Here is a 23,942-nt window from a genome sequence, read left to right as displayed (position 1 = left end):
AAACGACTTAATAGTGTTCACAGCTCTATTAGCCATGAGGTTAATTCTGCAGCTCCACCTACATATATAAGCTGGGTTAGAGAGGCCCTTTATTTTCTTAAATTGGAACAACTCTGGCTTGTATGTGCATATTCCTTGTATGTACACATATGGAAGTATGCCTGTGTATTACATAGAGATATATTTTTTTCTTAAAAACACACACACACCTTGTCTCTTGTGTATGTTTCGCTGGTCTGTTGAGGGGCGGGTGCCTGGGTGAGGGTGTTCATGTGTTGTTGGCTTAAAAAAGAAGAAGAAGAAAAGAAACCAGAAAACATTTGTACCAACGCATTTGTACTGTAAAGACTCTTCCGAACAATAAAATGATGTTTATTAGTGGTGGCGAAAACGAGATAAGTGCGGTTTGTTTATATGTTACAACGACCTGCCATAGACCAGGTGTTCGATAAGAAAGTGCGTATCCGCGCGTTGTTGCGTAATGATAAACGTGCCAAGCGGTAGGTTGGCGATTGTTTCTCCGCTTGTGAGGAGGAAAAAAAAGAGGTAGAGAGGGATGTGGAGAGAGAAGAAGCGGTCGGAGGGGGCGTATTTCACTTCACTGGCTCGTGGCGAGAGAACTGGCTGAGGTACGGGGCTGCTGAGGGGAATGGTTTCACCTTCACCGCCGGTGGTTGTACACTGCGGGTAAAAAAAAAAAAAAGAAAAAAAGGAAAGAAGCGTTGAACCGGGACCTTTTCTTTCATTGTTCCGATATGTCCTCCTAAGTGTTTGCATCCTGCCGCAGCGGACGCCATCAGGAAGCAGCCGAACCGAGCAGCAGGTATGTTTTGCAGGGGGCTGACGGTTGCCCGGCAGCTGCTATGCGGCGGTTCGGTGCGACTCGGTGCGCAGTGGGTGACGCTGCGTCCACCTGCGCCGCGTCGCACCGGCGGCTCGGGCTCAGGCTCGGGTTCACGCACCGCACTGTGCGCGCACGCTTCAGTTTGCACGAACGGGGATTCGTCGAGCCTCCGGGCTGGTTCCCGTGCAGCAGCTCGGCTCAATAAATCAAGTTCAGGAGAAGCGTCTTCCTGAGAGCGCGTCAGAGACGAGCGTCAGTTCGGACGCATTTTATCAGCTTCTCCTGAAAGCGTTTACAAACTCAGCTTAGCTTACTGTAGCACCAAAAACTCGCAGTCCTCCACAGCAAAGTTTCTACATATTTTAGCCATTGCCTCTCTGCGTTGATACCTAGCTTACAGATAAATCATTTACTGTCTCCTTAAAAAGATCCTGGTTCGATTCCTGTTATTTGACTTAAAGCTTTGTTACAGAAACTAACACGTCAGCACACTGCATTCATTTGATTATTAATGCCAAATACCCCGAGACGACTGCTTAATGGTTCATTTTGAGGCCCTGAAACTGTCTGGTTGGAACCAGCAACAAGTGGACCACTCTTTATGTGGACACTCTAAAGGAGGGCTCTTTGGAATGTCATGAAGACCGGTAAGAACAAATCATGGAGTAGGCAACAAAATCTGATGGTTAGTGTGTGCCTGAATTCAAAATTTGCAAGCAAAATTATTTGTGACCAGTCACCAACTTCCTTGTGTGGGTTTTCTATTTATGAAAACAACCTAGGTGACTGAAAATAGGTCAACCAAGGCGAGGTCCATGGAAGGATGGTTAGGGATTGAGAAGTCTAACATTATTAATATAATGGTGTTGTGTTTGTGCTCAGATTTGTTGAGTAAAGTAATATAAGCAGTGATCAAAATATAACCGACTAAACAGCCTAATGTAGGTCAGTCTCGTGACTCAAGCTTCCACGTGGTTTTTCAGTGGATTCAGTGCTTTGTTTACATTGAATGCACACCCACTTTTCAGAATGCCACATCGGTATATCTGGGAAAACTGCCTGAGCAAATTCTCTCAAACTGCACCGTTTCATATAGTTGAGGATAACCTTTTTAATTTTTCATGTTATAGTTTGCATTGAGCACCTTTAAGCAGGTAAACTACATGATCATGTGTGTGTGTGTGTGTGTGTGTGTGTGTGTTTACAATAAACCTGAGCTTTAAAACAGTTTTGACTCACATTTTCATTAGGATTTGGACACATAGAAGCAGAAAGAAAAGGACAGAAAGAGAAAACAAACCCGCACCAATCTGCCTCGGGTCTCCTCCTAGATGCTGCTTGGTCGTAGAAATCCTGTTAGATGACTTTATTTTTAGGAAAAACCAGCACACCCTAGACAGCTAATATGAGTAAAGGGCCTTGCCCACTTCTAAGGAAACTCAAGAGAGATTTTTCAGTGTTTCGATGGAAGTAAAGATAAAGAGAAAAACAGATCTAACAAAACAGAACATGATTCATACCTGAGCACTGAGCCTCCCATTAATGGCCTGCTTCTATGGTTATTTTGTTTAAAACTCGCTCATGTTTGGAGTTGAAGTCTTTAATGTGGCATGCTTTCCGTGTGGCATGTATGATAAACCTTACAGAATAGAAAACCCTGAATAGAGAGTTGAAAATAAAGCCTAACTCGGTTCATCGGGGACGCACAAACCTGCTGAACAATCTCCAAGCACTGAAACAATCTTTAATGAGCAGGACACTTTGAAGTTCGCATCAAGTTCTCTTTATAAGATAGCACTTAATTTACATACAACTTGGTTGCAAACCTCAACATAATTTCACTGGATCCAGCTGTAACAATCTAGAGGAGTTGTGGTCAGATCGCTGTGGCAGACCCAGTTTATAACTTGTCATGCCTGTGATTTATTTTCCTGAAAGTGTTTTGTGGCCTAAGAACTGTTCCAAGTAGGCAGCACACCCACTCACTTATCTCTCAGGGTGTGTTTCTGGCAATAAAAAGAGTGCGAAACTGGCAGGAGATCATGTCAAATTGCTGCCGAACTTCCCTCTCATTGTTTCCTATCATTTGTCAGCGTTATCAGTCTGAGTTTACTCTCCTCGGCTGCCTTGTTTTGTCTTTCCCCCTGCTGCAGTCGCAGTGAAGTCAAGTTGTCTTGCTGTTGCCGTTAACAGAGAGCAGGACGAGATTGGTTCTGGAGCGTGACCCCGCTGTGTGGTCTGTTGCTGGAAGTTTTGACTCCCCTGCTACACCACCACCCCCATCCAATACAGAGAGGCACCTTTAACAAACTTTTTACTTTTTTTTTTATGTCTGGAGCTAAACGGATAAGTTTAGTCTGAGACTGGTTTTAAATGTTGTCATGACCTCACACGGAAAATGTTCCGGAGAATCTATTTCGCAGGTTAGGAGCTCGAGGACGTCCCAATAGACGTGCTAACAGACTGGTGAAGAACCCTTTTTTTATTAACATAATTTGCTGTGGGAGAATGACGATATTTTGCAATCCACGTGTTACTTCAAGGTGTGGAATTTTGTAACGGTTGAATCGGCGACTCCCCCCCCCCCCGCATACCAGCGTAACCACATACTCCTTCTCCTGTCCGCCCACCCTCACTGTGTCTCCCACATACTTACAATATTCACATACATTCACTTCCCGACACTGCCCGCCTCTCCCTGTCCAAGATGTCGTACAAACAAGTTATACATCTGCACGAGCTGTAATACTTTACCAGACTACAGGAACACTCAGCTCTCTGCGAAAGATTTTCCAGCTAAATATCACTCTTTTCCAGTTTTTTTTCTTTTTTTTTCCTGTTCAGTTTTACAGACTTTCTTACTGCCCCCTTTATGATAGATTACATTGTAATCTGGCTTTTGTAGTCTGCTTCTTCTCTTTATTACTTCTCTGATTTTCTTGCTCTTCCACGTCCACAGTTAACCTCTCGCATGTGAAGGTTTCTGGTTATAAGTTTCAGCCTCGTCTTAGTATTCAGCCACTTTCACGCTGAATACTAAAAGTCGGCTCGAGTGTTTGGCACTGTGATCCGTCAGTTCTCAGATTCTGGACACTCTCTTACCATCTGTATATTCTCCACTTTGGGCCATGGAATATATTTCAGGAACTTGTGAAAGGATTTCTTAGAATATATGTTATCCATAAATTAATTGTCCTAAAAGGATCGATTCCACATACTGAGGTGATCCTGTAATTTCTTTTTGACTCTACTGCCGTCTTTCACAGCTATAACAGCTTCCTTGCAGTAATTGGAGCAGAAAACTGTCCTTCTGCTCAGTCGTTTGTAGTTCTCATGTGCAAGAGAGCAGAGTTAAACTGTGAAAATATATTTTTTCCACATCAATTTTACATTATTTTTTACTGTTTGCAGTTAAACTGGCACTATGAAAGTAAAAAATGAGTGTATTATTAGTGCCATCAGTTGTTTATACAACTCTTGTATATCATATATTTGTCTACTTGCACATGTTTTTGTCCAGATTTTAACAATAATAATATCCCGATCGTCTAAAAGTACATTTGATTGTAATTTATTGGTTTAATATTATTATATCTCAAATTAAAACAGGATTAGTTGCAGTTTTGTGTTGGCCTGATTGCAGTAACAGAATTAAAACGTTACTCATGATTCTAAAAATTAGGAAATAAAAACAAATGTTCATACTGTCCCTTCAGAAAGAGTCCAAAGATTGAAATGCCTTCCAAGCACAAGCAGCTGGACATTTCTGGACGTTTGCCTTGGTGAATTATAGTCTAAAATGTGGTTTTAAGGATGCATCATTTGATCCGTTACTACTCAAACAAGACGGCATTTTAGTATTTTGTGTTTTGACTCAATATTTAATATACTCTGTTTGAAGGAAACAGTTTGGTCTTTACAAAAGATTTAGCGTTTTAAACCAAGCCTGTGGAGACATGCATGAATTAGATCAGTCTTTGTCCAAAAGACAAGTAATCCTCTGTGCACAGTCAGAAATAGTGTCTCAAATCAATGGAAAGGCTGCTCTGTCGGACCGTCTGGGATCTGGTGGAAAGAGAGTGGGCATTTTTAGGAAAAGGAGAGATTCCCCACAAACTTGACTCCACGCAACCCCCACACCACCCCCCACTGCTAGGTTTCTTGTGGAAATTTTGAACATTAGTTTGTCATATCGATGTGCGAGTGCAGACGTGACATCAGTGCTGCACTGATTAACTGATTAGTCGCAGCTGCTGTAGTACTTAGTCATGTGGTTGTGTAACGAGCAGGTCCACGCTGCGGGCAAGGAGTTTATAGTAATCTGCAGATTGCCGCTTGCTTGCTGTACTACTGGACATTATCCATGGGTATTTCCTCCTCTGGAACAAAGCACGTATTGTGCAAGAGAGAGTGACCGTATCTAAACAACATGCTCGCCACTGTGTGCAAGTGAAAGGCAGAGTGAAGTGTCCCCCTGCCCCCAGGGGCTGACAGCGATAAAAATACTCTGACCGAGGACCCATCTGTGTTCCTTAGTGGAGCATCACAGAGAAAAGTCATTTCTCTTTGGGATTGCGTCTGTGTATTTTAGTCCCTGTTCAGGGATTCCTGCACAGATGCACCCGAGCTGAGGGAATGGAGAGACTTTCATTAAAGTAAACATCAAACTGAGTGATGAAGCCAATGTTTGTTTGTTTTTTCTCTTTTTAGTGTTTGATTAGAAATTACACCAGACAATCTTTTTTCCTGGCTTGTTAGTTGAGCTGTTTGGATGAGCTGCCGTTCTACCCAAATGGGCTCAAGTTGTTTTTGGTCCGGTGGACTCTTGTTCTGCAAGTCCACAAGAACGTTTTGGTGAGCTGCTTGCTGTGTTTTAGCTTTCGAATGTAGTGCAGAGAAGGGATAATTTCTGACAGTGTCGTCAATGAGCACCCAGTGATGCGTATCTGAGAGTTTTATTAAAATCCATCCACTGCTTTATGGGATATAACACTAACAGTTTAGACAAAAGAACATGCTCACAGGCTTGGGGAAAACAATATTGCACTTTTGCCTTGGGCTGCAGACGATAATACGTTTGTTTATGTTTGACTGTCAGAGACCTGCCAGCTAAACCGAGAGGCTGGTTTGATTTCTTTGAGTACCTTCCTGACTTGATGGCCTCTCTCGTGCAAAACCTGTTCCTTCAGTGTGACTCTTCCTCTTTTTCTCATGTACTCCGCTCCTTGTTTTGTGTCGGTTTGTATCACGTATCTGCTCCCACCCCGAGTCCATGTTCTAAATTTGCAGCGCTCACTTCTTCTCTCGGTCCTAAATTTTGTCATCAATCCCGTCAGCTCATCCCCCTGCCCTCCTCTGTCAGCTCCATCACATCATGCCTCCTCCACCGTTTGAGCTTCTCTATCTAATTTGTTTCTATTTATATCAGCCCTCTCTAATAAATACCTTCTTATCTCCCACAGCCCCTGGCAAAAATGATGGAATCGCCACTCTTGAAGGATGTTGTTTCAGTTGTTTAATTTTGTGTAAAAAAAATAAATGAGACGTGCAACAAAGCTATTATTTTTCAATCTTCCAACCCTATGATATTAAGAAACTATAAATAGGGGAAATAAATATAATTAATGTGGTCTGTCAGAATTGCTTTTTATTAAATCAAGTAAAGAAGCAAATAATGGAATCACTCAACTCTGAAGAAAACATGGAATCATAAGAAAAACACTGCTCCATTCTTTATTTCGTTTCTCCGCCTCCAAGTTTTATAACAGCTTGAATTCTCTGAGGCATGGACCTAAATAATGACATCATCATTCTGGCTCCAACTGTCTCTTGTTGCTACTACCAGATCAGCTTCGCAGGTTTGAGCCTTGTCACTGACTATTTTCTTCAATTTCTCACAGATTTTCACCTAGATGGAGATCCGGACTATTTGCAGACCACGACATCCACCTTATGTCTTTCTTGAAGGAAGATTTTCACGTCCTTTGCACCATGACAAGATGCATTATCATCTTGAAAGATGAGGTCATCATTACCAAACATCCTTTGAACTGATGTAATAAGAAAAATTAAAATTACAATGTAGACTTGGGCATCTATTGAAGATGTAGTGACTGCCATATCCCTAATGCTTTTACCTGAGATGTGGGCCCAAATCATCAATGACTGTGGAAATTTACATGATTTCTCCAGGCAGTCATTTTTCTACATTTTATTGGACCGGCACCAAACCAAAGTTCCAGCATCATCACCCTGCCCGGAGCAGGTTCATCACTGACGATCCCTTTCATCCAGCCATCAACAGTCCATGATTGCTTTTCTTTAGCCCACTCTCACCTTATTTTTTTTCTGACTGTGTGTTAATGATAGCTTCCGTTTGGCTTTTTTGTATGTAAATCCCATTTCTTTTAGGAGATTTGTTACAGTTTGGTCACAGACATTGACTCTAGTTTCTGCCCACTATCTTGCTGCTTTAATGTCTTCCTTAGTATAGCAGCATTTTGTTTGCACTTGGTTCAGATTTTAGACATTTTTAGACTGGGAAGATAGATTTTAGACTGGGAACAACCAACATCTTTTACAGCATTTTGATTTACCTTCAAGATGTTTCATAAACCTCTCCTTTGTTTCAGCTGATATCTCCTGTATACATAACTCATGTCAATCTGTTTTCTGCAACAACTCTCCAAACTGTGAACACTCTTTTTTTTCTGAAGACTAATTAGCAGATTTAATTTGCTGCAGATGTTTGTTTTGACATTTCAAATCACAGAGTGATTCTATAATATTTTCCTCAAGTTTAAGTCATTCCATAGTTTTTTCCTCTACTTGATCAAAAGAAAAAGGCAACTCTGACTGACTACAACAATTATATTTCTTTAGTTATTATAGTTTCTTAATGCCACAAGGTTGGAATTTAAAAAAATAATGGTTTGTAACATGTCTGGGCTTTATTTTATTTTGTACAAACTTAAACAATTGAAAGAGCATCTTCTAAGAGTGGCGATTCCATCATTTTTGCCAGGGGTTGCAATCCCTTCATAAACTCTATTCTTTTTTACTTTGCTCAGACCTCACGCAGCACTGGGGCTATGATAAATAATCCAACTCAAACTGGGGGCATAAAAGAAAAGGCAGGAAGGTTGGGAAACAGGAACTGGTTGGAGAAAGCAGAGGAGATGGCTGAGAGAGGAAAGTAAATAAACACTGAGATTACTGTGAGTGGGCGGGAAGTGAGATATACTGGCAGTTATACTACTGCACACACCGATGAGCTTTTTTTCCCCCTTTAAACATTCATGTGTAGCACTGCAAAAACACCAAACTGAATATTCAAATTTTCTGAGCATTCATCTAAATTTTCAAACAGTACATCCTGTGTTTCGGTGTGTGTGTGTGTGTGTGTGAGCCTGCTTGTCCACTCAAACACACTTTCCATATTCAGTACTCACACAGATTACTCACTCCTTAAGCATGTCCAGGAGCACTAAATGCACATACAAACCCTGGTGTAGGAGCATTTTGTGACAAGAACTTCTCTGAGGCCCGATCATCGTAGATGTGAATAGACTCAGGGTGAGTCATACGCAGCAGAATGGCTCTGATTTCTATTTCCTGCCCTTTTCCTTCTTACGTTTCAGCTGAAGTTTTTGCATCATTCTGACCCCGTTTCCAGGGGTTATCTCCATCTGTGAGTCATAGGTAGAACCTGGTGTGAACAAGGGAGTTCTTTGTATTTAAAAAAAAAAAGGATGTTAACTGAAATTACTGGCAGCTGTTTGATTTGGCAATTTGTTAAATTGTGCAGTTCTTAAGGAGCTAGAGGTTTCTACATGTCATCTGGATCTATAAAATACACCACAATTGGTCTCACACCTTCTGAAAATCATGACTCAAAAACATTTGAACATTAAAAGCCTAGCAATCCTTGAAAGAATGCATATCACCCACCATCTTTCATGCCAGAACTAAGATTGTCTTATGATGAGAAATGATAGAGGTATAGCCATATTGGTTGAAGCTTGTGTATTACATTTCGCTGGATCGTTTGCGATATTGCAAGCTCTTGTGATATGCATTAGGACTCTGAATATGTCCTAAGGATGAGTCTCAGCTACTACCACACCAAATTTTAGCTCAATATCTGTAAAATTACCTGATTGCTAACAGATAGACACGCACGCACACACACCAACACAGGCAAAAACACCATCGCTCTAATAAGTCTTGTTACTTAGAACAAAACAGATAAAGACCGTTTGGAGTAGGAAAAACAATTCTTTTAGGATACTTTTCCTGGCATGAACACAAGAAAAAAGTTTGAGTACCCATCTGTCATTAAATAAAACCATCTGTGACGCCTTTCTTTCTTTTTTTTAAACTTGGCCTGATTGTTTTCATTTTGCAGTCTGCTCTATAACACAGAACCTGAGGTCTTGTCGTTGTGCGTGTTCATGTGTGGCAGCAGATGTAACACGCTCTCTGAAACCATATAGCTGAGAGTTTGTTGGTATCATGCTGCAATAGCTTACTTGGAGTTGATGCAAGGCTGAAACATGCACCACCTAAATTATAGATAAGCAGAAATACTTAATGACTTACTGCTCCATGAGTTCAGTTTCAGCAAGCTTTGGGTAACTGTTAAAAATGACAAGAATACTGAGCTGAATTGATATAACTTAGTTGTGCAGAATTAGAAAACCCTACCATATGTACTTTAGGTTTTAGTTACCAAATAAGGGTGAAATGGGGTTTGTTCAGTAAAAACACATTTTCTCCTAAATGAGTTACAAATTGCAAAGGCTATTGTAATTGGAGTATGTGTTGGAGGTGACTCTCAGCTTCTACCTCACCAGATTTTAGCTCAATATTTGAAAAAAATGACTTAGTTTTAGCCATATTTGTGTTCATAGCCATTTTTTTGTGTGTGTTTGCTAAAGTTAGTTAGCTGCGGTGGCCATCTTGAGTCAGGTTGACTCCATATGTTTATCAGTTATAGATGTGCATCAAATAAAAAATGTTTTAAAGCTTTTATTAATATCAGGGGTTCATGAGATTCTTTGCAAAAGCAAAGACACAGACACAGGCATTTACATTATTGCCTGCCTGTCATGGCAACAGTTGATAAATATATCATAACACTATTAGTAAATTATCCTCTTTTAATTAAACAAAATGTAATTTATGTGTAAGTATCAGACAGTTAACTCTAAATGGAGTAGATCGGAGATGCATTATTTACTATGCTTGTTCTTCTCAACAGTGGAAGGATGTTGTGACGAACAGACTGAGGCTTCAAGAAGAACTGAGACATCACTGCTCGGTGGAACATGGCTCCCAAGTCCCTCCTGTTCCCAGCTTTGCTTCTCTTCTTCCTCCCTTTTTCTGATGCCCAGACCATCATTGGCTCATCCTCCTCCTTCCCCGCTTTGGACCTGCCTAACAATTCACCTGCACCTACGAAGCAGACTGTTCGGTTCTGGCCCTCTTTGCCTCCCAGAGGACGCAGCGACGTTCCCATCAGAGTAACAGTCCAAGACAGATTTACAACTACAAACTCAGTGGAACATGAGGAAAAGATCAACCATCCAATGACACAGCTCAATTCTTCTCTTGTTTTTAATATTTCAACACAGAGTCCAAGTAGAGGGCATACTACAGTCCAAACAACTGCCTCCAGGCCCAGGACTGACACAGCTAGTTTAGTATTCGGCAGGGATTTATCAAAGGAGGAAGCTGCCAAAAACGGCCTGGCTCCACCTTTGCCCACTTTACCTTCTTCTGCTACTGCTGAGCCTGCAGATGATGGGGAGACTGCAGGGAATCCAGAGGAAGAACCAGTTAAAGAGACAGAAGATGGCGATTCACAAGGGTTGGGATCAGGCAGGACTCCAACAGGAGCGTTTGTCAAGCAGGAATCACCTCGTCTTACGCCAACTGTCGAAATGGCACAGTATCGACCACAGGCGCAGACCATGATATCCAAAGTTAGTGATGAAATAAACCCACCACTCAAAGAGCAGATTGTGCTGACTACAACCAGTACAACCAGTGCAATCTCTTCAACACGACAGCCTGAGAAAAGAGCCACACTGCCCTCTGTGATAACTCAGCAAACTCTGAAGACATTAGAATTAACAGGTTAGAAATATTACAATTAATGCTTTGTGACAGTAAGACGTTTAGGTCCTAATGTCATATCATGTCACTAATGTGAATTTTTCCTCACACTTCCAGATAAATTAGCGGTAAACAGTCCTTCCACCACTCCAACATCTTCTAACTCCACTGAGACACAGTCACAGATGGCAAGGCAACCTGTTCCAGGCCAAAGCCAGACTGGTTCGCATCTAAACACCTCAACAGCACAAGTGGCCCACACATCTGCGACTGGTGAGCTCGGCGCGGCACAGAAGGAAGACTGGACCACAACAAGTCAAAGCAGCAGAGCCACACCAACAGGAAGTCATACAACTGTAAAGTCTTCAAGGAGAGGTAAGAAACAACAACGCTGCGTTCTGGGGTTCGGACCAGTTTTAAAGTTTCCGCTGTCTTCTGATCATTTGGAGCAGACGTATTTATACAGCTGGGTCGTTTTACTGGAGGAATTTAGAAAAAGAGGCTTCAAAGGAGGGGAAAAAGCAGAGTTACTTTTCCATGGAAAGTGGGGTTGTGTTTGAAAAGGATAGACACAGCAAGCGACAAAAGTGCGAGGAGGAGGTGAGAGGAAAGGTCAAAAGGAGGTGGGTAGGATTGCAGGCAGGGAAAGGGTTGGAGAATGAGAGAGAAACTGTAAGGTTTGGGGAAAAGACTGCTGAGAATAAGATGAGAGAACAGACAGGGTGCGTAAAAGTGTGGCAAAAGAAAGGTAGAGGCGTAAAAATGCAGAGAGTTGGGATAGCAATGAAAACCAGATGCAGAGAGAAAGAGGTGAAGGAAGGAGAGATGGGGAAACGTAAACAGAGAAGGAAAACTCAACACATTTGGCACAGACCGTTCTCTTTGATACCAGGATAATAACTTTGCAATGACTTTTAAACATTCCGACGCTCCTATATAGCACTTTTAAAACAAAGCCACATTGCTAACATAACCGCATTTTTGTTGGATTGAGATTTTATGCCCCTTTTTTTCTGTTAAGAATCAGATTTATTGGTTCAACCTAATTCAGTGGTCTCCTCCTAAACTGGAAAAAAACCTCTCAAACGTTTGCTTAATACACCGGCGCTCCCGAATAAAGTAGCAGCAGCTGTGCTCAGAATTAAAAAAGGAGAAGATGGGTCAGGCCCACTTTGTGCCTCTCAGGCCTGTCTGCCAAGAAATTGTTGCATTAAAAGGAACTAATTGTACATGAGATGTATTTCCCCGTGGGGCAGCTAACACAATATGTTGGAAAAGAACCTAATAAACACAATAAACAGGAACATTAACTGTGAAAAAGAATACGAGCTATGTAAGAAACAGGCAAATTTAGGAAGCAGCATGTAGTTTTCTTTTTTTTTACCACTACAGGATCCTACACAGAAATTGTTAATTCATCCTCCCTGCTTTTTAAACTCTGTTGAGTTGTCTGAGAACATCCATGTTCAGAGCCTTTCCCTGAATTTTACATTAAACTAGAGCTTTTGAGACATTCCAAATGTGATTGGACTAAACTGAGGCAATTCAGATAATGAACATAGTCTGTCTGGTTGACTGTATTTCTTTTAGCCACGCCCATGAAAATAATTTTCCCATGAACACACAATGGATACAAAACTGTAGAAACCTGTTTTGGCCATTACCCCAAACTTGTCCTTGTCATCCTTTAAACTCAGTCGTTGTGTTGTAGTTTATGTGTACGTCCTCTTTGAGAGCAAGTTCATTAACAAGAGATTTGTTTTTGTGATTCATTCCAACACGTGAGGGCTGTGTGTGTCTTTAAAAAGAAAAAAACAAAAAAAATAGGGTTTGGGGTAAGCCTAAGTGTGCCCACCTGTGTAACTTGATCGGCACATCTGGAATGTGTCTGGATCCTGTTCCTGTTGGGGAAAGAAAAGTCTGAAGGGAGGAAATAAAACCTACCTCTATGTAAATAAAAGAGCGTGTTTGTGATCCGCAGTGCTCACTTACGTTGTGAGGCTGAGAAGTGTGAGTGTGTGTGTGTGTGTGTGTGTGAGAGAGAGAGACAGGAGGAATAGAGTGAGAGAGAGAGAACAGTTGAGTTAAACATGTGTAAGAGTGAGCCATTAATCAGTGTGTCAGCCTTATGGGTGTCTTCTGTTCGGGAAAGAGTTACTCAAAGTGACTGAAAGTTGAGTGTTAGATAAAGTCATTCCACAATCTGTTAGGTTCAAATGTTTACAGTAAAACAATACTTCTAGAAATCCATCATTTTAGAGACACTAAGCCCACAAATTTACACATTTACTCGTTATTTGCATGCTCAAAGCATGCTGTGTGTTTGTCCTTTAAATAAATATAATAAAAAGAGTTAACTTAGACGTGTGTTGTGTTTTTTCATTGTGTGGTATCTCCATAGTTACGTTACAAAGCTCTGTGTTAATGATATGATTATAACCCCGATGGATGTTTCCATTTTATTCAACAAAATAAGGTGTTGCAGTTTGAACAAACAAAAGCATAAATAGTCATAAAACAACACACAGTATTACATGATCGGGTGTCTCCCCGCCCCCATGAAATAGTTTTGTATTGTATATTCTAAAAATATGTTCTGGGTCATTTGTAATTCTGAGACGCACTGTGTCGCTGCACGCTGTGTTTCATAACAAAGATGTTCTGGTTAATTATATAATCCAATTAGGCCCCATGGATAGTTCAGCTGAATCATTGTTGGTCAGATGTGTTTATTACTATAACAAGGATGATTACCATGAAAGCATGTTTAAATATGTTAAGATAGTTGAGTTGTGTGATTGTAGCTGTTCAGATATTCAATTGTTTGTGTAATCTTTTGGCACATGATTTAACATCTGACCACTGCTGACCACCCAATAGTGACAGTTTGTGATTTAGGTCTCCATACATGGATACATAGACATCTAAATTACTATATTTCTCCTGATATTAGAAAAAAGAAAGAAACGTATCTGATGTAAATGTAATTAGATTAATTTCACATTATTTTCATTGAATGTGTTATTTATTTATCTGGTTTATAAACCATGTGTAGGTCTTCGCAGTGCATTACAGCAGATCTGACTGAGCTGCTTCAAACAACTGGAAGGATCAGGCAGCCGTACTTCACAACTTTATTAGTCAACTACTCCCCTCTAGTGGCTCTCTGTGGTTCCACATGTACTTTCATATGTTCTGTCCATTGGTCAAATTAATAGAATGATCAATTTACCATTTGGTTCCTCATGAATTTAAACATTTATTAACCGAAACTGTGTGCTCTTTTTCAGGGGCCTCGTCTGTCCTCCCAACCGGTGTTGTTCCTGTCATCCGGTCAAGATTCAGCCCCACGTATCAGGCTGAGAGGAACCGCTCTCTTCTTCTGGGACATCCTTACCAAGCTCCCTATTCCACTTTGATCCCATCTCCCTCTCCCAGTGTGAGTGCTTCAAACAATGGTACACCTTTTTATCTGGGAGATTTGAGCCAACCGTTGGCTTTGGCCTGGGAACTTCATGTCTACGGCTCAGCAAGTCTCTTTCTCCTTCTGTTTGCCGGAGCGGCACTTGGCCTCGTGCTGTCCCCTGGTACAAATTGTCCTCATCGAGGTGCTCTGGCACATGCCAATGTGCTGCTGTTTCTCGTCGGAGGCCTCAGGGCAGCTCTCTTTTTCATCGATCCCTATGGAACACGAAAATTCCTCCCCCTCCCTGCAGTTACAGCCCTCTACAACCTGCCTCTGCACCTGCTGGTGTGGACGCACGCAGTTCTGGCACTGCTTGCACTCAGGGTGGCAAGAGTGAGTTTGTTCACTCCAACTTTAGAGCATCCTCCCCTCGTGGCTGTACTGACTGTGCTACAGTGCACCGTGCTGTTGGCTGCCGATCTTTTGTCTCCAGCTCTGTCTCCTGTAGTGCCGATCACACTGCAGGCCCTGTCTTTATGCTGGGGCCTGGCTCTCTGTTTGGGCTTTCTGTGCTATGTGTTTCCACGTATACGTGTTCCCCACCACGAAGTCCCTGAAGAGGCTGCGAGGAAAGCTTGGACAGGAAGCCAGAGAACAGGCGTCACTATGGGAAGAGTGTTGGCAGTGTGCTCAGTACTCGGAGCCTTGTGCTGTGGCTTGCATGTCCATGCTTGTATCTGGCTTTATGGACTGTTAGGCGATCGGACCCGTTTCAACTGGGGCTGGTGGCTTGTGCACTTCTGGGCCCGGCTCCTGGAACTGACCTGGGGGTTCTTCCTCCTAATTCTGGGTTCATGGGTGTTTTGGAGACCTGCGGGGTGCAGGGGAAGGGAGGAAGGAGAGCAAGACGACAGAACAGCAGGTGAACTACCATCCCCTGGTCAATCTGTAGGCTCCCCCCAAAGACATACGTGCTGGTCCAAGATAGTCCAGAGCCTTCGGGGGAAGCCCTGCAGAAAGTCTGACAGTAATGGTGTAGGAGGAGGAGGAGGCGTGGGGGAGATGCCTAACAACTGGGCTGGCCAGGAGCGACCTGGAGCTGACATCAGCAAGAGTCTCATTAGGAACCAGGACCTTGAACCGAATGCGGCACAGGCCAGCTGCGTCAAAGACAACAACTACGGACAAAACAACAGGGGCCACTCTGCAGAACGAGGCACAACTGATGGCTCCTCTGGGCCCCTGCTGAGACTGCAGACTCTGGGTCAGCCCCCACAGCGCTCAGTGAGTGGCAGTCTGGATCAGGATAGGGATACTTCCTTATCTTTCTATGAGTTTGACTTGCGGCCGCCCTCCCCCATTGATCTGACTCGAAGCATCGACGAGGCTCTGCACAGAGAACACTTGCTCGAAGGGGGGAGTCTTTTTCATCCTTTGAACCAAACTTCACTGACTCCTTCCCTTGGTTCAGGGATCAGCCAGGGGGGCTGGCTCCGCAGAAACAGTGACCCTCAGCTGCTTTCCGACAGCAGCGACGCCCCGACAGAGTCCTCTATGCCACTGGGGGGCAGCATTCTCAGCAGCGTGCCTAGCAGGCAGGTGACTGCTCCCCCGACGCCATCTCACCAAGGTCACAGGTGGGCTGGGAACGGCATAGCGTGTGTACCCTCATCAGTGTCCTGTCCGGTGTCACTTCGTCCCTCCAGAACATCAACAGGGAATCTGGGGGAGGATGGAGTGGATGACACAAGGCCATTTATCACCCCAGACTCTGAAAGGGTTCGAGGGAGACCAGGGAGGCCAGTGGGGTCACGCAGTTACCTGGAAGTCAGTCGACATGACGACTCCGCAAGTGTGAGCAGTGAAATTATCGACCTCTGAACCAAACCCAGAACATTAAGACCAATGACTGCACTTCAAACTCACTCATTTAATTACTTCTGTCAGATCAAGACTAACCTGAGATTCAAAACTATTATTTTTGAAAGAGGAAATATACAAAGTATATACATAGAAGATCTAGATAATAAGTCTTAAACTTATTGTCTAGTTGCCTTTTATATTGTTAGAGGATATACCAAGTTGGGCATAAAACAGGTTTTCTTAATACGTTTACCCATGAAGCAAACTTGGGAAATACAGCACAGATAAAAACAGCACACTAACATTTTTTAACCTTCTTTTGCACACATCCTTTTGGTCTGATGTTGAGTTTTCAGGGACCAGAACTGCATATGTTTCATTAGAGAAGCTCTTTAGCAGATCTGTGCTCGAAATATATCATAGTGATACATTTTATCCTCCCACAGTGTATGAAATGGATAAGATGTTAAACTCCCTGTAATGTGACTGCCTGCCCTTTAGGTCCCTTTGCTCTTGTTTTGTCTGAAAGCATTTGTCAGCATATCATTGGTTGTGAATTTCTTGGAGTTTATTCTGTTTGCTTTTGTGATATAAAGACGTGCCATATGTAATACAGTCAGTTTCTTTGCTGTTCTCTCTCTAGTGTCTTTGCATTTGTTGTCATGGCGACTCAGCTGCAGAGTACAATGCGTTTTATCTTCCTGCAGCTGCGCTGGGTTTGCCTTGTATGTCAAAGCTGGTAACATAAAGATGCAGACAGTAAACAGAGATGGCTCATCTGCTGACGCATGCTTACGTATGGAAAAGGCTACTGAGGATAAAATTAGCAGCTGATTAATTTGGTAGACGCTGTATTGAGCTTGATGTGCTTGCATTTTTATCAAGTTAACTTGCTGCAGACAAAGCTTTTGGGATCAATAACCATCCGTAAGTGATGCCTCTGAGTGCATTTTTGCAGAATCCAAATCTGAATAGTTACTGTGCATTAAATCTGTTTGATATTTAACTAAGTGCTACGCAACTTTGCAGAGCTGCAACATACAAGTCTGGCTTGGCATGAACCCCAGAGCTCTAATACTAAACCTTAATAACAGAGCACTTACCTGTACTCTAGACTGAAGTATTTTACTACTACATTTTAAACATGCGATGTAACAATGTAAATACTATTATTTTTTAAGTGTTCATGAATAAAAGATGTATTTAAAACAGTCATAGCTGCAACTGTGAAGGACAATCTGAAGTAGTAGGTTCAAATTAGAATTTGAGATTGTGAATTAATGTTTGCAGAGTTCGAAGTTGTAAATTACCCCGAGAAGAAACCTTTGTGCGCACACAGAAAAGACTTATTTTTCCATAAACAACAAGAGTGAAGTTTCCCAAAAAACTGAAACTATACAAGTGTTTTTGTGGGTGTTCACGTTGGCAGATACAAAAAAAGAGAACTACAGATGTTCTTATTCCTAGAACTGATTGGACGGCTATAACTCAATTACTAATTAAACTGTCCAGTCAGAGTGCAGATGAGAAACTCCTAATCATAAAATAAAAAATACCTGATCATGAAAATCTAAGATTTATACTTTAATTTCCAAAGCATTTGGACTCTGACTGGTAATATTTCTGTTTTTGTCTTTAAAATCAACTTCTCTCTTGAGGTTTGCAATAGAGCTGAAGGTGGTTAACCTCTGATTGGACGGGCAGATTTGTGACGGACATGTTACCGTCCAATCAGCTTGAGGTAAGAAGACCCCTGGACTCTTTCCTCATAACTTCAGGGTCACGCAAACTGTGGGAACTTTGAGCACCGAGTTCTGCATCTGTCAACAGCTGTTCACAAAAAACCACTTCTGTAGTCTGAAGAACTTTGCCTAAACTTAGCTTTTCTCTTCACAGACTCTTTTCTGCACATGAATGCACAATCTTGAATTTCGTAGATTTGTTTTATAGGTTAAAGCAACGGCAACTAACAACTTCAAATATTGGCTTTAATAATTTCAAGCTCAAGCTCTTACTAACTCTAACGTGGGGGGTTCTAATGCTTTTGAGCTGAGATCAGTTTTGATCATTTCACAGCAGACTGTGAACTGTTTACGACAGAAAGACTCGTGAGTTGATACTTGGCCAAATGAGTTAGGTCAAGAACCTTCTGTGCTCCGGTTTGTGACCATAATGCAGCTCTTTCGGCTTATTTTCATTCCTGCTTCGAGTTTCTGTTGTTTTTAATTTAGGACAAAGGCATTAAAAATACTAGATATTTGTGTTGGACCCTATTTAGTCTTTTAATTAAGTTGAAACTCTTCCTGCTCCTGAAAAAACAAACAAAAAAAAGCCCAACGCTTCCTTCCTCAGTCATTACGTTTGAACGATTTTATTCCAACATGAAGTAAAACAAACCTAAATTTAGATAATTTGTAATAACACTTAGTTCCTGATGCTTTGTTCCTGTTCGGAGACGTTCCACGACTAGTTGTCTGGTTACTTTTGGTGATGTGAGACGCTTGACTTGTTTAGGTTATTTTACAGTGCGGTCTGGACTTTTTGTTGCTGTCTACATTTCAATGATTCTGTAAGATTTTCCTCTCCAGCTCATGGTTTCACACCATGGCTCTTCCAGCACCCTCAGGGTCGTCCCACAGAGCAGCACGTGTCGTAGGGAATCCAGTCAGCGTGCCCTGTGCCGTCTGTGTCGACACTTTGAAGAAGTGCAACTTTGAAGAAGTGCAGTGTTAGTTTCATCTGTTTACTTTGCTCCTGGAACTATTTGTTCATGTATTTCCTGCTGCTTTTGAAGTCTGGATTCAAATAAAAACCAGTATACCTAAAATCTTCCTACTGTCATGATTATTATCGCCTGCCGCTGAAAGGCAAATGATGATTATGTGTGTGCTCATGTCTGTGTATGTGTCTGTAAACATTTGAAAATATCTCATGAGCCACTGATTTTAATAAAATTTATGGGAAATAATCAAACAAGAGGGCCATCACAGCTAACCATGTTAGTCAACACATAAATTGCTAGAACTCAGTTTTACAGATATTGGGCTACAGTTTGATGTGGTAGTAGCAGTAGTAACATATAACAATATTTTCAAGGCCCGTCTAAAACATCTACAACTGTAATTTCATCATAAGACAATTTTACTTGAAAACTCAGACAGCGTGATATGTGTTTCTGCAAAGAATACAGTATTTTCCAGACTATAGGGCACACTTAAAAGCCTTCATTTTTCTCAAAAAAAACGACAGTATGCCTTATAATTTGGAGTGCCTTATATATGTAAGAAGTCGTAATGTTTTTGTACAACATTGGTTAAACTACAAAGCCGCACCGCTTGCAGCATTAAGGCTCAGTTATAGTCGCGCAGGGCTCCGCCCACGGCGAGCGGTGGAGGCGTTTATACTTGATGCTTACGTCAGTGCAGTATCCTTCCGTGAGTTTTGAGCCGTTTGATTATCTTTGTAATCTCTCATAGAGGGACCATATAAATGCTGATACAGGAGAACCAGCTCCGCTAGAGCACCGAAATCATCCATTCTGAATGGAGCGCAACGCGCACAGTCTGCGCAAAGTTACAAAAATCGGGAGGTGCACGACGACACGCCTTATATATGGCAAAAGTTCGAAAATGGACCGTTCATTGACAGTGCGCCCTATAGTGCGGAAAATACAGTACTAAGCTTTTCATTTTTAAATATGTTTGGGTCTTTTGTGGACAGAAGGGAGGGACTACAGAATAGTGCGGAAATGAAGATCAGTGTTTTTCATCTTCCTCTTGTAGTCTTCATTAAACTCCTCGTCCTGTTTGACAGTGAAGTGATTCTTCCAGTCACCAACATTCCCTAAGAAAAATAAAAACAACCATAAAATGCTAATTTGTGTTTTTCTGTCAGTTCTCCTCATTGGATTAATTCAGAAACATCATGCTTGGAGAAGGATGTATCTAACCTTTGCGGATGAAAGCAGATACGTTGAAGTCAAAGGCCTCATTGGTTGACCCGTTTACCATCTTGTTCTGCTTCATGTTATTAAAAAGAACTTTTTCTGTTACGTGTTTCTTACTGTCCGCGCTCGGAGACACTCCCAGGAAGGAGCAGAGGCGATTCAGTTCCCGATCAAAATCCTGGAAAAGTAAATTATTATTATTATTAATATTATGAAAGGGCAAGCTGTAGCATTAGGAAAACATCACATGAACCACTGGACTGATTGGAATGAAACTCAGAAAGTGAATACCTGTTGTACATCTACAACCAACTTGGAAGTTAAACCAACTCAAGATGGCTGTCACAGCTGACCTTAAACAACATAAAATTGCTATAACTCTGTCTGTCTAAAAGTTGATGTGATAGTGTCTTAGACTTACAGATTGTTAGTTTACTCAAATTACCTGTCATAGTTACACCAATCATACTACCCTGTTATAGTTATACCAAACTTACTATTAACTAAAATGACCTGATTGATGTTTTTATTTCTGCATTTCTGTATTTGATTCCGTTGTTGTTGTTTGTTGTAAAGCACTTTGGATCGCCTTGCTGCTGAAAAGTGCTCTATAAATAAATTTCACTGCACTTCACACTTCACTTAGAGTCATTCCCAACATATACTTGGAGTGCTGCTACATCTCACAACAGAGATCATGCACGTCGACATCTAAAAGGTTTGACCACTAAGATGACTGCAGATGATGTGCATTCCTTAAAGTAATGCTTGGACTTTAATTAGTTGTAGTTTTTTTTTCATAATCGCGCACATAAAAACATCCCTTCCACCTACCTCTGACAGATCCTCGTAGAACAAGTACAGGATGTTGGATCTGGTCTGTTTCTTCTCCCACCAGCCTGTCACGTGTTCGTACCAGGAGCCAAACACCACTGACGGGAATGTCAACAAGTCAAGCTATGAGCAACGTGAAAAGCCCGTGTGTTTTCAGTGATTAAAGCTTTCAGCATGCCGCTCACTTTCCCCCTCCGTGAATCTGCGGAGGAAACTGCTCCAGTCACCAGGCTCCGGCTGGACCTTGTTCATGCGGTCGAAGTGGAAATACGACACCACCGAGTCCTTGGCGTTGCGAGCCACGTAGACTATCTGCAGCCACAGAGAAACAAATACTGGACGTAACTTACAGTCACATTTTAATCTTGTTTAGGTTCTGTGCAGAGTTTTGCCGGTGTCCTGTGTGTTCATTTGTCCGTAGTGACAGCAAAATATCTCATGAACCAGAATGCAGATTTTAATGAAACTCGTAGAAAGTAATAAATGAAAGACTGAATAACTGATTGAGTAAATGATGAGCCAGCATTCCCAACACTGTTCCTTTTTTATCGTTTCTCTTGTAAGTTTTTGGCAATCGAACAATGTCCGCATGCTTTGTGCTGTTTTTATTAATCATGTCAAAATGCTCAGCTCGGCTGGGAGAAGGTGTGCTGTGACTTCTGGTTTTTGGAACTTTTACACTTTTCAAAACAATTAATTTTACTTAAAAGAGAACTCTATGGAAATGCACTGAGATCAATTCCTCATTTTTATTTTCTTATGCTACCTTTGGCAACTCTTTTGCCACTTTTAATTATTGGGGTTTTTTTTAGCTTTAGCATCTGTTTTGCTGACTTTAGAATTGCGTTTTGGTCATTTTAGCCTCTGTTATGCTTGTTTTAACATGAACAACTTCAATTTAGCTTCGTCTGCAAATTGAAGTAAACTCATTCAACACTCATCTGGCAGAAATTGATTCAAGATGGCTGCCATAGCTAAATCAACTTTACCAAACAGAAAACTAGAAACATCAGAAAAGTCAGATTTACAAATACTGACAAACCTCACTAATTTACTTGCAGTCTACAGACCTTGGCGTTCTGTTCCCAGAAGGACTGGGGGAGAAACTGGACCGGCAGGTGTGTCTTGATAATGCGTGGAAAGCCGGTCAGCTGATTCGCCCCATCCACCCCTGGTAAAGAAAGGTCACGTCACCAGACAAGCCACAACGCCACTCTGATGTCGCTGTTTTACCTGACGTACCATTGAGAAACCCGGGAACGTAGAGCTCCAGGAATGGCACTCTCTGAAAGAGTGGGACCGAGTCCTGCTGCTCGGGCAACGTCTGCCTACAGTACAGAAGGTCCAGGATGTAAGAGACCCACGTGTTTCCTTGGAGATGGGACAAAGATGACATTCAGTGAGAAGCCATCGAACTGATGTGTTGGGACAGAAAGCAGAGTCGAGTCTGTCCATAAAACTCCCACCTGCTTTAGGGTAACTTGCTAACACGATATCATCTGGTCTCGCTTTGAACTTCTGCACATTTTCCCAGTTGTCAGTGAAGTATCTGGTCATGGGGACTCCATGGAAGTCAAAGAGAGTAGGTCGAGGAGGTATCTCCATCTCTGGGTGTATCTTTAAAAAACACAAACACAGGATCCTTTTAACGGCGGAAAAGGCCACAAGTGAAGCAGTCAGAGAAGCTTTGGAGACAAATTACAATTTTACATCAGCACATAAAGACGTTTAAACTTAGATAGTTATGCGCAGGTGTGTTCGTGTCTGTTAGCAAAATATCTCATGACACAGAGGATGGATTTTAATGAAACTTTCAGGAAATAATCACTGGATGTGCATCTACAACTGATTAATGTTTTAAGTCAATCCAGTTCAAGATGGCCACCACAACTAACTGATCTTAGAAAGCACAAGAATAACTATAACTTAGTCAGTTTCGCAGATATTGTGCTGAAATTTGGCGTGGTAGTGGCTGAGAGTCATTCAAAACATTCTGAGCATTAAAATTATTGTACTACACAACGTACAGGCAGATAAAGTCATTATGATGTAAATGTGTTTGAGATTTTTTTAAAACCTGTGTTCAATTGCTGCCACCGTTACATGAATGCTTACTATGATTTAAGAAAATAAAGTCAAGGAAACAGAAGAGGCAGGAGCCATTATGTAACACAATCAGAAAAGTAAATCTTTTTGGCAAAGGACAGAAGGATGGCTTTTTGTCTGTAAACCTGTTTCTGGAATGCAGCAACCAGTCTTTGGTTGAGAAAGTACAAATAAAAGTCTCATTTTCAGACACCTATCTAGTATAAAAAGTGAAACACGCACGAAGGGCTTCAGACAACACTTTTTCCAGATTCTTAAGGAATAGAAAGCAAAGCTGCAGACACACCCGGGCTGTTGCAACATCAGAAAGTACATTATTTGAGCAGTTACAAGTTTAACTTCCTGGATGTGTTTAGATACCATTTCGAAATTTTAAAAAGAAAATCGAGCCTAAACATTGCAATTTTTGCATTGATGTTTTGTTAATTCTAACAATCACAAGTACAAAACAGGACTACACGAACTGAACTCACCGGAATGTGTCCTCTCTGCCTGTTTGGGTCTTACAGTCAGCTTCCTATCGACTTCCTTCAAGTTCAGCACGGCGAAGTTCGCTTCCGATTCCAGCTTTGCTAAAGGGCTGTTCCACCAACTTTTTAGTGTGGTGACCGTCTTTAATCAATTCTGATTAAAAAACTACAGTACTTAGATTGTTTAAACTTGGGTGAAATCATTTATTCTAAAGACAGAATTGTTAAAATACAGTTTATGGTTTAAATATATATATATATATATATATATATATATATATATATATATATATATATATTGTTTGTGAAAGTTCAAGGAAGGGACATTTTAGTGCTTTTTTTAAGCATCTAGAG

The 23,942-nt window shown here is 41.5% G+C and overlaps 2 protein-coding genes across 3 annotated transcripts; one reads left to right on the top strand and one right to left on the bottom strand.

Moving 5' to 3' along the window:
- The first annotated feature begins 474 nt into the window (after positions 1–474).
- On the top strand, positions 475–19,059 carry LOC108232101 (proline-rich transmembrane protein 3). 2 transcript variants are annotated; one of them, XM_017409683.2, is made up of 4 exons: positions 475–629; positions 10,107–10,984; positions 11,081–11,338; positions 14,254–19,059. In XM_017409683.2, the coding sequence occupies exons 2-4, from the start codon at positions 10,174–10,176 to the stop codon at positions 16,248–16,250; spliced, it is 3,066 nt and encodes a 1,021-aa protein (XP_017265172.1). In that variant the 5' UTR covers positions 475–629; positions 10,107–10,173; the 3' UTR covers positions 16,251–19,059. The 2 variants fall into 2 exon arrangements, with proteins under 2 accessions (XP_017265172.1, XP_017265171.1); XM_017409682.3 differs by having other exon boundaries at positions 481–823.
- An 823-nt stretch (positions 19,060–19,882) lies between these two features.
- Positions 19,883–23,699, bottom strand: LOC108232160 (cytosolic sulfotransferase 2-like). Its single transcript, XM_017409778.3, has 8 exons — positions 23,592–23,699; positions 22,479–22,629; positions 22,255–22,383; positions 22,083–22,183; positions 21,198–21,324; positions 21,013–21,110; positions 20,182–20,356; positions 19,883–20,075 (listed from the first exon to the last, which is right to left on the bottom strand). Exons 2-8 carry the CDS (start codon positions 22,615–22,617, stop codon positions 19,963–19,965), a joined length of 882 nt encoding a protein of 293 aa, XP_017265267.1. The 5' UTR covers positions 22,618–22,629; positions 23,592–23,699; the 3' UTR covers positions 19,883–19,962.
- Positions 23,700–23,942: the final 243 nt, after the last annotated feature.

Source organism: Kryptolebias marmoratus, linkage group LG8 (genome assembly GCF_001649575.2).
Source record: "Kryptolebias marmoratus isolate JLee-2015 linkage group LG8, ASM164957v2, whole genome shotgun sequence".
In the NCBI taxonomy this organism is placed as follows: Eukaryota; Metazoa; Chordata; class Actinopteri; order Cyprinodontiformes; family Rivulidae; genus Kryptolebias; species Kryptolebias marmoratus.
This window is presented reverse-complemented; position numbering and strand designations above follow the sequence as displayed.